Source organism: Equus quagga, unplaced genomic scaffold, assembly GCF_021613505.1.
Source record: "Equus quagga isolate Etosha38 unplaced genomic scaffold, UCLA_HA_Equagga_1.0 252_RagTag, whole genome shotgun sequence".
Taxonomy (NCBI): Eukaryota; Metazoa; Chordata; class Mammalia; order Perissodactyla; family Equidae; genus Equus; species Equus quagga.
The window spans coordinates 1,955,498-1,970,856 of NW_025799860.1; the positions used below are offsets into that span (position 1 = coordinate 1,955,498).

General features: G+C 33.8%; 1 protein-coding gene across 3 annotated transcripts in view; it reads left to right on the plus strand.

Moving 5' to 3' along the window:
- Positions 1-15,359, plus strand: part of LOC124233821 (rab3 GTPase-activating protein catalytic subunit) — a 126,300-nt gene that overhangs the window by 82,008 nt on the left and 28,933 nt on the right. For all 3 annotated transcript variants that reach the window (XM_046651054.1, XM_046651055.1, XM_046651056.1), the window contains 9 exons: positions 997-1,078; positions 4,803-4,871; positions 6,182-6,255; positions 8,458-8,550; positions 9,011-9,180; positions 11,177-11,266; positions 12,158-12,330; positions 13,580-13,634; positions 13,878-14,249. In XM_046651054.1, coding sequence (XP_046507010.1) covers positions 997-1,078; positions 4,803-4,871; positions 6,182-6,255; positions 8,458-8,550; positions 9,011-9,180; positions 11,177-11,266; positions 12,158-12,330; positions 13,580-13,634; positions 13,878-14,249 — 1,178 coding nt within the window. The remainder of the gene's footprint in view (positions 1-996; positions 1,079-4,802; positions 4,872-6,181; positions 6,256-8,457; positions 8,551-9,010; positions 9,181-11,176; positions 11,267-12,157; positions 12,331-13,579; positions 13,635-13,877; positions 14,250-15,359) is intronic.

The window sequence follows — 15,359 nt, forward strand, 5'->3', positions numbered from 1 at the left end:
TTTTCATTCCACAATGTTGTTTCTCAACTTTTACTTCAGTTAAAACTTTTGTACAGTTATAGTCTAGTAATAATTTACTCATTTACAAAATGTACTTATTATAAATTTTGAAGCTTTTAAAAGTTCACATCTTGTAATAAAGCTAGTCATTGTAATCTTTATTATTGTAAGCATCGTTTAGTTAGGAAAATGGAATGAATTGACTTGAGAAAATTTACCGAATTAAGTAATTGAACCACAATTAATTACTAATTTTGATCATTTAGTTAGGATGTAGATAATTGTCAAACATGATTTTAGCAAACCTGGGAACTGTTCGTAACTCAACAGTAGACTTTAATTTTAGGAATTCCCAGTGTAGGCTAAATAATTAAAAACAACCATCTGTATTATTTCAAAGAGAAATAAATCCTTTTGATGTCTTTTAGATGTGTTTATTCTTTAAGAGGGATAGAACTAAGGGGAATGATTTACCCTTTAAATTCTCCTCTAATGATAGATAGCATTCATAATGGAAAGGAAATTCTTCACTGAACTTTATGTATTTCCATGTACTATCAACTAAAATGTAATTGTATTAATGATGACTATTTGCTATTTAAAACTGATGAATGTAAGTTGGTGATTAAATTTTTTAATACTTGGATTACCTTTCTTTTAGATGATAATCAAATTCTTAGAAAATGCAAAAAAAATTTCAGGAATAATGTTCTCTTAAATAATATGTGAGGACTATTTCAGAAGGGTAAAATTTAGAATGCATAGCTTAAATAGGATAAATGAATAAATAGGAATTAAGTATATCCTTTTACTATAGCATTCTTAGAGGCAGTCTTTAATGCTTGACTGCTTACTGTCTAACTTGCTATATGCACTCTTGATGTAGGCACTTTTAAATCTATAATCTTCCAAAGGACGAACCTAACTGGATTAAATTCTTATTTCTCCTTATTTTCTCTTATTTGCTAAATAATGGAAAAATATTTCTTTGTTTAGATATAGATGCCCTTGTAGGAGGAGAAGTTGGAGGCCTGGAGTTTGGCAAGTTACCATTTGGTGCCTGTGAAGATCCTATTAGGTGAAAATTTCAATCTATCATTTGCATTATGGGACTTTACTTTTTAAATTATATTGATATTGATTTTACTGTGCTTTATAATATTGTAGCCTCCTGAAATGAGTATGGAACTGGAAATAGACCTACAACTAACAGTCTATCAGTCTGTTTTTTTCTCTGTAACTTAAAAGAGGCTTTAAAATAACACAAAAATGTATATAATACCATTTATTGATTATTCCTTATAGAAGTGATTCTTGGTCTGCTTTTTGGGAAACACTTTCAATATATTGAAAAGCACAGAGAATATCATATAAACTTTCATGTATCCATCACCCAGAATTAACAATTGTTTACATTTTTCCTGACTGCTTTTTCAAAATTCACAAATTAACACTCAAGTAAGAGACACAAGGGTGACCTCTTAGGTTACCCAGTTGCTTTTTAGAAGAGCTACTGTACTTGAAGAAAAAGCTGTTTCACAAGAAAATGTAGAGATTGGAAAATTTAATCACTGATAGCAAAATATTTGGAAAATATAAACATTGCTGATTTAGAAAGTATCTCATTTGTTTAGTTAAAATATTTGGTTAATTAAAAAGTATATACACATGCATAAATACATTTTTAATACTCTCACATAGCGGTAGAAATAGTAACACTTAACTTAAAATCACTCAAGAGAAGATAAAGGAGTATCTTTTGTAATTGATGTTTGTTTGTTATATGTGCCAGGCACTATACTAAATGAAGATATGGAAGTAAATAAAACAGCAGTTTCTGCCTTCTTGGCATTTACAATCTAACTGAAGGAAATAGACGTAATAATTATCCAAATAAACATATAATTACAAGTTGTGGGATAATTTGAAGGAAAAGTACAAGATGTAATGACAGTAAAATGAGGAACTTGTTTAGGTTGGGATGCCATCAGGAAAGTGTTCTCAAAGGAAGTGATAGTTAACTTGAGTCTCAGTGAGGGGAGCACTCAGCAAAGCGAAGAGTGAGAGAACGAGCATTCCAGGTGGAAGGAAGAGCCTGTGTGACGGGCTTGATGAAGGAGAGGTTGGCGAGTTTACTGGGAGAAATAGAAGGTGGCCAACACGGCCAGACTGTGGTGAGCGAGGGGGAAATGGTATAGGCTGGCTGACGGATACATTTGTGGCCCTCTGACTGGTTCATTCATTTGGATTTTGCTTAGAGAAATTTTTAGGGGGGAAGAATAAAATTGACGTGGTAGTTGAAAGTTGAGAGAGTTAGTTATTAAATATTTCTTCCTAATTTTAAATCATAGGAGTTGGTAGGGAAACAAATGATTGAAGAATGCAAAAATAAGTTGGGGGTAAGATGGTGCATATGGTGGACCATTTAGATCAAGTGATGATTAGCAAATATTGTGGGCACTATGCTTTTGAAAAGGAATCTTTGGTAGTTGAAGAGGAAATGAAGAGATCTTTTTCAGTGTCCTCTCTCCTTGTCACAGAAATTATTCTATAGTTAGAGGGAGATGGGAGGATGTAGTCATAAAAAGCTTAGGAACTGAATCTGAGGTTAATACCTAAAATTATTCAGGAGCTTATAATTTTAAACCTCTAATCATCCATGTTCTCTAATATCGCATACTGTTTTATGGTCATTTTTTTAATCTTAAAAATTAGTTTTATTATGAAAGTAATAAACTAATGCTCAGTAGAGAAAATTTAGAAAACTTATAAAAAGAGGCAAAAATCGTATGTTTACTGGTCAGGTTTTTTACTTGCAAACTAAGTAGTAGTCAACTCTTGACTAATTCAAGCAAAAAATCAATTTATTGGAAAGATATTTGATAACTCAAGGGTTTAATTGGGACCATTATAGGACCCGGCTTGGAAAATAGGCTTGAGCCAAGGGTGGCTAGTTATCCAGTTCATAACCAAGGTTATATTGCATTGCTGTGGAGTCTTGGCCCTGCTATCACGGTGAATTCTAAACTGTACTGGTAGATTCAGTCTCAGACTGGAGTTACCAGTTAGTCAAGCACCACCAAAGATCAAAGAAATAATTGGTCCTTTTGGCTTCTGTTCTCTCCAAATATAAGAAGTGGGTTCAGAATCTAGACAAGATAAAAAAATTCGCCACTTCATAATCCCACTACTCATAGGTGATCACTGATGACAGCTTGGTATATGTGCTTCCAGCCATTTTCCTATGCATGAATCTGGTGTATATATGTATATGTTTATTGTATGAATGTACAACAAGGATCCACAAGACCACCCTCAGGTTCAGGATTTGCTAGGAGGACTCACAGGACTCAGCATATAGTTGTGCTTGTGGCTATGATTTATTACAGTGAAAGGATACAATGCAAAAATCAGCAAAGAGAAAAGGCACATAGAGTGAGGTCCAGAGCAAACCAGGGGCAAGCCTCCTCTCCAAGTGTAGTCACACAGGATACGCTTAATTCTCCCAGCAATGAATTGTGACATGTGTGAAAAGCTGTCTACCAGAGAAGCTCATTAGAGGCTCAGCGCTTAGGGGTTTTATCAGGAGTTGGTCACATAGGCACCCTCTGCCTGGCACATACCAGAAGGAAAGCAGGTTTTCAGCATAAACCATACTGTTTGCACAAGTTTAGGCACAGTGAGCCACTCTTATCAGGGAAAGGTAAGAACCTCCTGAAATGCAAGTTCCCAGATGCCAAGCCAAGGGCCAACTTTGCAAGTAGTCTTTTCTAAATATTAGGCCCGCTATGTTAACTCTTTTTTCGCAGTATATTTGTCTATTTTATAAATCTATGTCATCCTGTACATTTTTTGTGGCTTGCTTTATTTTATAATCTTACGTGAAAACTTTTTGAAATTGAATATTTATCTATAAGAGGTCAGCAAACTATGACCTGTGGACCAAATCTGGTCAATAACCTGTTTTCGTTTAGCCAATAAACTAAGAATGCTATTTATATTTTTAAGGGTTTTAGAAGAAAAAACAAGAATATAACAGAGACTACATGGCCCACAAAGCCTAAAATATTTTATCTCTGGTCCTCTGTAGAAAAGTTTGCCAACCCCTGACCCATAATGTGATTTTTTTTCAAGTTGAGATAGAATTCATTTACCAAAAAATTCACCATTTAAAAGTATACAATTCAGTGGTTTTTAGTATTTACAGAATTGTGCAACCATCTTCACTGTCTAATTCCAAAGCACTTTCATCAGTCCAAAAAGAAACCCCTCACTTCTTAGCTCTCATCCCCCCCAGTCTCCCCAGAGCCTCTGGCTCTAGGCAAGTGCTAATCTACTTTCTGTCTCTATGGGTTTGCCTATTTTGGACATTTCATATAAATTACAATATATAATATGTGACCTTTTACGTCTGGCGGCTTTCCCTTAGCTTAATGTTTTTGAGGTTCATCAATACTTCCTTGCTTTTTATGGCTGTATAATATGCCATTGTATGGATAATACCACATTTTATTTATCCATTCATCAGCTGGTAGACCTTTAGGTTATTTACACTTTGGGGCTGTTATGTGTAGCATGGTTTTTTAATGTCTGCAAGACATTAACTTCATATGGATGTCCTACTGTTTGCTAAACCAGTTGTTTCCAATTTTATTGTGTTATAAATAACACAACTTTTAACATACTTGCCTGTTCATCTCTGGGTATTTACTTAGGATATGTTTCTAGCAGAATTGCTTGGTCAGAGGATACATATAGAGTATTAAAGCTTTTGGATATATTTTATGTTTTGTTTATTTTAGTGAACTCCATTTAGCAACTACGTGGCCTCACTTGACTGAAGGTATCATTGTGGATAATGATGTTTATTCGTAAGTATGTTAAGAGTAGTACATTGAGATTGAAACATTTCAGTAGAGTAAATTAACAATTTTCCTTTTTCTTTACATCAGTTTCTGATAAGATTGGTTGATTTTTCTATTTTTAAAGATCACTTTTTAGACTGATTAACATGTATTAGAGATGTGTTTTAAGCTGCTGACTTTGGGGGTATAATCCTTAGTTCAGGGATAATGAACAATCTGAATCTTACTTAGTGTTAGCAAAGATGTCTCTAACAGTTTGAGATCCAGGGCATAATTCTGTTGAACTGTTCTCAGCTAGTTAAAAGCATTTCATGAAGTGCTTTGAAGAGATGTTGGTCATCAGAATGTGTGGAAGTAATATTTGATCATTAAGTATCATAAGTTACAAAACTTCCATGTCTCATACTCCTGTGCAATGGAAACAACTTGAAAATTACAGCAAACATTGTCTAGGAAGAATGTGGAGAAGGAGGAATGCAATTTTAGTACCTTCTCATGCTTAATGCAGAACAGTGAGAAATAGGATGCTTTTTTTCCCATAATTAAAATAAATGTATTTGCTGATGGCAGTAGTAACATGAGCTTTCTTAATCAGATAATTTAGATGGGTATAAAGAAGAAAAGTAAAGACTACCTACAATCACATTACTTAAAAAATAGCCAGTTAGTATTTTGGGATTTTTCTTTTTTTCTTTTTTAATTGGAGTATAATTGGCATATAGCATTATATTAGTTTCAGGTGTACTACAAAATGATTTGATATTTGTATGGGAGTGTATCTTTTTAAAGTTTAAATTTATATATTAATTTGGTCTATTCATTTAATGTATTATTTTATGTTTTTTATGCCACTAAATGTAGATCTATGTTGTTATTTTTTAAATTGCTGCATAGTATTCCCTTAAGTGAATGCTCAATAATCTATTTAGTTAGGAAAATAGGGCACTTTTGATCTTGTGCAAAGTTTTGTAGTTTCTTTTTTTATTAATATCACATGCACTTGCTTGTTTCTCTTTCCTTTTTTATTATTCTTAAAATTATCAGTGTACATTGCCTGTTCAGAATCATTTTCATATGTGTTTTTTGATTATGGTTTTTCCTTTTGTGCTTATTTGTGTAAGAACTTTGATTTCTTAAGATTTTATTTTTTTAAACTTATCTGGATGGCCTTATGCATCTAAATAACAGTAAGTTTAAGTGAGGCAAAATGAATTGTTCGTCCTTCTATATAGTGTTTTCATTAGACTGCATTTTGGTAAATTCATGAGTCTTGATTGTCATAATTAGGATCTTATGTTTATCATTTTGCATTTTAGTGATTTGGATCCTATTCAGGCTCCCCATTGGTCTGTTAGAGTTCGAAAAGCTGATAATCCTCAGTGTTTGCTAGGTAAGCTATTTAATCTTCCTTTCCTGCAACGCCACCAATATGCCTATCCCAGATCAGGAACATTGAATGTATTGTTTATGCATTTATTTCACCTATCAAAAAAGTATTTTTTATTTTTACTTTTTTACATTTGTGACCTCTTTGCTTAACACCATTAAAAAAAAGTCTTTGCCAACAGCAGTAAATCCTTCTGGTTACTCTTGAATAGCACTAACAGGATTTCTTCTTGTCTTTTAGTTGCAACCATTTTACACCTCAGAATTCTCTGATATTTTCTCATGATCTGAGTTTTATTCTTTTAATGCTTTTATGACATTCCTTTTTTTTTCCTCCTGTGGCATAGTGTGCATCTTCCATTCTAGTTAATGGAGCCCTTTTTGCCTTTTGTCATCCCTGTGAACTTATGGTATATGATGGGAAGAAAGCTGATTTTGACAGTCTTATTAGAGCCCCTCTGTAGAGTTGTACCACATCTGCAAATTTATATTCTGATAGAGGAAAATAGGTGTAAAGAAACTTGTACACCTCATAGGGTCATTTAAAGAATCAAGTAAAATAACATAAATAGAAATACTTTGAAAAATATCAATTGCTAGTCAGATAGTATTATTGTATCCCATGTCTGGAATTAACTTTCCCTTCCCATTTTTGTAGATATATCTCTTTCATGAAGTTTTCTGAACCTGTCTCCTCAATGTGCCTTTCCATCTTTTTCCACTCTTATATTTAGTAGGCATGAAAATATTTTCTCCATTTCTGTGTTCATCTATGCCACCCTCACTTCATATAGCCTGATATATTACTATTCAACTGATGGAGTTACTAAATATTTATTGGTGACAGTAATGAGGCATTTCCCTAAAGCATTATTTTCTTGGGCTCTTTATTATTCATCGTATGCTGTCATTAGATGCCGTTTGTGCTAACTATGTAATAGTGGATACAAAATGTATAAGGTAAAATTCCTGCCTTCAGTGAATTCGTCTTGGGGTGTTAGGGAAACGAGTAGAGGTTTGATATCAAGAGTTTTAGAGTTGAAGAGACCTTGTTGCAAATCCTAGATCCACCAGTTTGAGCAAGTTTCATAATCTCTTCAAGTCTTAGTAAAATAGAGATGGCAATAGTACATACTTCTTAGGGTTATTGAGAAGATCAAGTAAGATTATGTGTGTATGTGAATCACAGTTAATACAGTGCTTATCTTATAGTAAATGCTCAATGCATAGTTTCTCTTGTTTAATCACTGAACTAGTAAATTTACTTATGAAATTGTTTCCCCGTTCCTTATTATTCCTCCTCCACTGACTTCTGTGATAAATGCAGAGGACCTTAGTATTAAAAGTATCCCTATTTTAAGTTACTGTTCCATGATCTCACCCTACCTCTTTAACTTTATTTGTTTGTATGACTAGACTGTATGATTATATAGTCATATATAATAAACTATAGTCATATAGTTTTATGACTGGATTATAGGATTTTCCTACCTTCTGAAGAAGTCCAGAAAATCTTCTAGGTTTATTCAGAACTAGTTGGTAAATTCTCAAACTTAGATGTACTTGGTATATTATATTGTCTAATAATTTTAGTACTGATAGTTCTTATTAAGCTTTAATTCCTTTGTGCAAATATCTCATTGCAGCTCTTTAGAAGATATCAAATCTTTTTCCCCTTTCTTCTAATAATGACACAAAGGATACCATTAATGTGCAGCCAAAGCTGAAATAACTTCATCCCACATGATTTATTAATCTTCCAGAAATATATCTTTAGAATTTCTTTTTAATTTTTATTTTTTTAATTGATTCAGAATTCTAGTAGGGTGGCAGTTAGGGAAAAAAGACCACTGCATACATGTAGTAATATTCTTGTTACTTATACAACTTAATGAGAATAGCTGCTGTTTGTCTTATTAAGGTGCATGGTAAGTGCTTAATATTATTAGACACAATTATTTTTCCATTTATTCTAGATGGAATTCTAAGGAAAACTTTTTTACTATCCTGGGACATGGAGAGAGAGGAAAAGCAAGGCTACCTTGCTTTGAAAAAAGGTTCATTTTTGTCTTGGGTGGAAAACTGAATGTCTTCTTTCTCTACCTTTTCTTAGTTAATAGCTTGTGTAAGAAGACGTGCACTTTAATTTGGAGGACTGATTTCTTTCAGTTCAGTGTCAAAAATGAGTAACATTTTTTCTGTGTAGGTGATTTTGTCACTGAATTTTTTAAAATTTGCCGTCGAAAGGAGTCAACTGACGAGATTCTTGGACGATCTACGTTTGAGGAAGAAGGGAGAGGTGACTTGCTTCCTTTTTGTTTAATTATTTTCGAATGTCTAACCCTTTTCCTTTGGCACATTTTCCAACAACTTTTCATCTATTTTCTCATTTGAATTAAGTTGGAGAAGCAAGTTTTGGTGGACTAGACAGCTACCATTTCTCTCCAGACTATACCCGGAGCTTAAAACCTTAAGTGCATTTAATAAGTTTTTTCCACCAAAAGTGTAAGATATTTTGAAAAGCAGAGTTTTAGAGGTTTATTTTTGAAGTCCCCGGGGAGAAATAATTTGTGTTACACCTTGGTCAATCATGCATGCGTACAAAGCTGACATGTGTTTAAAATTTTATAATTCTGAGACCATGTAATACTAGTGAAAAGAGGGAACTAAAATATTCTGTACAACCTATCAGTTTACTCATCAGTTTAACCTGCTAAGGCTGATGATATAATTTGTATTCGTTTCTATTCTTTTTATAGAAATTGCTGATATAACCCATGCTTTGTCAAAGTTGACAGAGCCAGCACCAGTTCCAATTCATAAATTATCAGTTTCAAATATGGTACACACTGCAAAGAAGAAAATACGAAAACACAGAGGTGTAGAAGAATCACCACTGAATAACGATGTCCTCAATACTATTCTCTTGGTAACTAAATGTAGTGTCTTTGTATGTCTGTATGCATGCTCATTCATTGTATATTCGGTCTCTTCTATGTGGCAGGCACTGGATTGGAAATATAAGATGCGTAAAACAAAGTCTCCACATTCAGAGTTCCCACTAGTATAGTGGGAAGAAGAAAAGTAAACAATAATTCTAATACCATGTTGCATGTGAGAAGTGAGAACACAGCAGAGGATGCCTCTGTCTGTCTGAGCAGTGGGAATCAGGGAAGGCTTCATAAAGAGGGACACTTGAGCTGCATCTTGTAGTGAAGAAAGCTTTAGAAGCAGAGGAATAGCAGAGGCCTGAGCATGTTGAACAGTTTGGTATATTATAGGGTACTTCCCAAGGAGTGGCCAGGGATGAGGCTGGAGAGTAGCAGGTACCCTGCCATGCTGAAACACTGGACTTCATCTTGCAGTTTAATACCATTTTAAGCAGAAGGTTGACGTGGTCAGAGTTGTATTTTTTTAAAACTTTCTTTAACAAGAGTCCATAAAAAGCTTTATAGCGAGTAGTAGAAAGGGCTAGAGTGTCTCCTAGGTATAGTGTAGTGGAACAGGCCCAGCTTGGGAGCCACACAAACCAGGGTTTAATCCTGACTTACTCTATGACTTTGAACACGCCATTCAACTTCAGTTTCCTCATCTATAAATGAGGCTAATAAAACCTCGTGAGATTGTTGTCTGGATGAAAGGAATTTCTATTACACTGCCTGGCATATAATAGGCCTTTGATAAATGATAGCTATTCTTACTGTAATTATAGCTGTAATTGTACTTCTGGCACTTTATTCATTAGGACTATCTTGGGAAAAACCTTCAAGAATAGTGCAGTGAAAAGAATACTGGACTTGGAAACTTGATGTTAATCCTATCCCTGCCATTAATCTGAATAAGATTCTTAACCAGGTTTTCAGCTTGTGTATCTGTAAGACATGGGCAGTGATATTTAGCCCACACAGTGATATGAGAATAGGATGTTGTTTGTAACTGTGCCTAGTAGTAGGGGTTGGCACATAGTAGTTCCTTTATTTTTAAAAATCTGTTGAGCATGTTCTGTAATATGTGCAAAATATGCATAGTAAAAGGAATTACAAGTCAGGAGTACTGTAAAACATTTGAAAGGAACAGTTTGATGAAAGGACTGAGAATAAGTTTCTATAGAGAAGACCTCTTCTTAAGAAAGTATCCTTAGAGATTTTATTCTAGTTATATGGCTCGGTTGTCATATGCACTGAACATTTTTGTGTGTGTGTGTGAGGAAGATTGGCCCTGAGCTAACATCTGTTGCCAGTCTTCCTCTGTTTTATGTGGGAGGCCGCCACAGCATGGCTTGACAAGCAGTGCTATGTCTGCACCCAGGCTCTGAACCTGCGAACCCCAGGCCACCAAAGCAGAGCACGCGAACTTAACCACTGCATCACTGGGCCAGCCCCTAAACTTTCTTTTTTTTTACCACTTTTACACACACATAAACAGAAACTATGTGGAAAAGATAATACTGGTCATTATGTGTGTTTAGACTGCTTCCTTCTTTCTGGGGTATCTCATAACATAAAGTTATGAGTCTTAAATATACTTTTGGCATTTCATATTTGAAAACCTGTCTCAGATTATATGAGTGTTTTAAAATTTTCTTTTATAGTGTTGTCTTTTTAATACTATTAATACTTTTTAAAAATTTCAATGATCTTGGATGAGCCTGAAGAGATTTAAAAGCTCATAGGACCAGATTGGTTACATTTAAGAAAAAAATCTCTGATTTCTGAAATTTACTTGTTCCTGAAACTCTGTACTTTCAAAGAAAAATAGAAAACATTTGAGATAGTTTATAACCAACTGGCCAGTACAATAAGAACATTCCCATTGGTTCAACAGCAAAACTATTAAAAAGTCAAATAGTGTCTGTATGAATTATAAAAATCAACAAAATAGGAAATTTGCTCAAAAATGTGGTGGTTTTCTTTGTTCTCCCTAAGTTTTTATTCCCCGATGCTGCTTCTGAGAAACCGTTAGATGGAACTTCTTCAACAGACAACAATAATCCTCCATCAGAGAGTGAAGAATATGTAAGTTGATTTGGAGTTCAGTATTGAAATATTTAAAACGCATTGAATTTCTAGGGGTTTGATGATATTTCTAGTTTAGTAGCATAGGATTTTTTTATTTTAAAATCACCAAAGGAAAATGAGTGGAGATCATGGCCTCTGTTTAGATAATGACCTGCTATAGAATATTGACATAAATACATATCTTGAGTAGCAAGAACTTTTCTGGAAACAATGAAAAATAACATAAATATACTGTGCATGGTTGTAGGATTTCCCTCATTTTAGACTTCATGAAATCATCAAATTTATGTTTTGACACAGATTCTTCTCTGTATTCAAAACTAGACAGTGAGTGGAAAAGTTTAATGAAGTAATGTGTAAAAGAAAGTAACAGTTTCATGTTTTCCTTACTCCAGTCTTTGATAAATTGAGCAGTGAGTTTAAATGACAGTTGTGGAGATATATCAAACTGGTAACAGTAGTTATTGCTGAGGAGCAGATTTCATGAAGTGAGGAGGAAAAGCAGAGGCTTTATTTACATTTTCAGTTTATACAGTTCTGATTTTATGGTTTTGTTTTTGACAAGTGTGTACTCATTTATAATTAAAATATTTTTAAAACAACACATGAAATTTATAATACATCTTGAAGATTCCACAGAAGAAATTGAAAGCTGTAACTTTAGCCTCACTAAAACTATAGCTCACTTTTTTGATCATTGTAGAAATCTTGAAAACATGAAGAACTGCCTAAGAACAATGTAGGCAGTAATGTATTAGACATTTGATAAAAGCTAGTTTGGGTAGGATGGGTTAATTTTAGTATTAAAATCTCTCCCCACACAGTTTTTGATTAATACATGTAAATATGTTGTTAAGTTTTGCTTTGTTTCTATTTTGTTAAATTTAGAATCTCTACAATCAGTTCAAATCTGCACCATCTGACAGTTTAACATACAAATTGGCTTTGTGTCTTTGTATGATCAATTTCTACCATGGAGGATTGAAGGGAGTGGCACACCTATGGCAGGAATTTGTTCTTGAAATGCGTTTCAGATGGGAAAACAACTTTCTGATTCCAGGGTAATAATTTCAATTTCCAGTTGTATAGACAGAATTTTTGTTTGTTAGCAGAATTTCACTTTTGACCCATTAATTCTCTTCTATGAGATCTACTCTAGGAAAGTGGTAAGAAACTTTGGACACAATTAATGTTCAGAGGTGTTCACTGCAGCAAATTTATAATAGGGGGGAAAAAGATGAAACAACCTAAGTATCAAACATAAAAGAATGCTTAAATAAATCATGATATATCTCTACAGTGGAAAGTAATGGATCCATTACAAGGTTTTTTCCTAAGAATCTATGATAATACAGAAAATGACCATAGTATTTGTAGTAAAGTGGAGCATATTGTTGCATATACAGAGTGCTTTCAATTGTGATTATATATATGTGTAGAAAAATAATTGGAAATAAATACAGCTGAATGTTAACAGTAGTTTTCCTGGATGTGAAATTATGTTTTTAATTTGTTCTTTATACATTTATGTATTTTCTAAGTCTTCTGTAGTAAACATATATTTTTATAGTTGGAGAGAAAACATCTTTAGAATTCATAAGTTCAAATATTAAACGTTACCTGTAATTGCTTTGGTATAATTTATATTGACATTTCGCTTAACCAAGTAGAACAGTTTAGTGAGCATGTTTGTTGATATTGCATAGGCTACTGCTCATCTACCCATGCTACGGGAGGAGAATCATGATATGAGTAATGTAAAATGGTGATTCATCCAAAAATGTTTACTCTTAATGTCATTTGCCAGGCTCCGCTTAGCTGGATTCTTTCTTGGCTGATTACTGGGAAGCTGGTGGTTTAGAACTAGAGGCAGTCTAGGCTCCCTTGGCAAAAGAGAGATGGAGATCGATGGTTTTTATATTGAGAATCCACTTTAATAATTGAGAACTGAATACATATTCTAATCTGTTTTGTATGGTGTGAAATACTGTCTGCTAGCTACTTCCTGGGGTGGATTTAGAAACTTTTTTTCATTTTAAGTTTCTCTTAGCTTGACAGCTATCACTAGTTTGCTGTTATGCTTTGAAATATTTATTATGTTTGCTGTTGGTAATTTGTGGACTAGGAGGATAAAATAAATTTTGATCTTTTAATCTTGTTTGCTCCATCCGTCTCAGTTACCTTATCTATAGAAATCTAGTTTTGATTTCTTATCAATATGGCTAAAATTTATGATATTATAAAAATATGCATACTTGAAGCAATTTTACTGAAACTAGTCTTTCTTTTTCCCCCTACTTTATTTGATAGATTAGCAAGTGGGCCTCCAGATCTAAGATGTTGTTTACTGCATCAGAAACTACAGGTAAAGATTTCCCCATGACGGTGTATAAATGTCTTGATTCAATCAGAGCTTATTCTTATACTAAATGTAATGACGGATTATAGGCTCTTCTCACGGTGCTGCTGTAGCTTACTTATAGTCACTGTCATTCACAAGAAGGTCCAGGGAAGGGGTGGAGAATGAAAGTTAAATATTCAAACAGTGGATAGATTCTTATTTTACTGTAACTAATTCAAATATAAATGTTATTTTTGTTTTCTTAAGATGTTAAATTGTTGTATTGAAAGAAAGAAGGCACGTGATGAGGGGAGAAAGACAAATACTTCAGATAATGTAACTAATACATATCCAGGGGATGCTGGAAAAGCTGGAGACCAACTGGGGCCAGATAATCTAAAAGATACGGATAAAGAAAAGGGAGAGGTGGGAAAATCTTGGGATTCTTGGAGTGACAGTGAAGAAGAATTTTTTGAATGCCTGAGTGATACTGAAGAACTTAAGGGAAATGGACAAGAGGGTGGCAAGAAAGGAGGACCTAAGGAGATGGCAAATTTAAAGCCAGAAGGACGACTCATTCAACATGGGAAACTTACACTGCTACATAATGGAGAACCTCTCTACATTCCAGTAACCCAGGTAGGACACGGACTGGCTCTTTAAGTTTTAGTTTTTTTAATTTTGTTGTTTATGTAACTTTATCCTAGTAGGAGATGATTGCTTTGGGTAGGGGTAATTCTTTAAACAGTCTGTGTTCAGAGATCTAAGATTTGTAATCTAAATGAACTACTGGGGCTTTTAGGTCTAGCATTTCTGAAATTGAGAAATGTTTTGAAGTTTAAGTTGAAAGTAGCTCATCATGTGTAAGGTGATCCATTATTAAACTGAGTGGTGAGTACTCAAGTGTTTAAAAAAACAAAACCCAAAAGTATGGAAGGGAAAGAATAAAAGTCCTTTAATTACGTAATTAGTTTTTTTCTGTTCAAAACTTTAGTTTGAAGCCATTTTACACTGTTAGGAAGTAGAATAGCAACAACTCAACACCTAAATAGTATGTGAATACATTTTGTTGTGAAAAATTCATTCTAGAAAAAGTGAAGGCCACCACCTGCTAATTCAACTCTCATCCCTGTAAGTAGCCACTACTATTGTTTTGGATTATAATTATAATCTTATACCTATTTTTATGCATTGATGTACATATATGTATGTGCATATGACACATAGTTCTGTGGACTTTTTGTTTTTAAATGTATGAATTGGTGTGCACCTTTTTGTTTAACCTAATATGTCTTGAAGATCTTTCCCTGTTATTTCATGTAGATCTTCTTCATTTCTTTTTAATTGCCATATGATATTCCATGACATGGAAAAGCCATAGTTTATTTAACCATTCCCCTCTTAATGCAAAATAAATGTTATTTGCAAGTTTTTGCTATTATAGCGCTACAGTACAAATTCATGTAGCTTTTCCTGTATTGTGTGTTCACATATGAGTGTTTATCTATGGAAGAAAATGAGAAATGGGATTGCTAGATAAACTGATATACAAGTTATAAAATTTATCTTCAATGAGGCTGAACCTATTTTAAACTCCGTTGATGGTGAATATGGGAGTAGGGGAATATTGTTCCCTCCCCAACTTTCCTTTCTCACTTTCTTCCTTCCACAGATATGTATTGAGTGCCTAATATATGCAAACCACTGTTCTAGACCTTGGGAATTTAGTAGCAAGCTAGACAGTAAGGT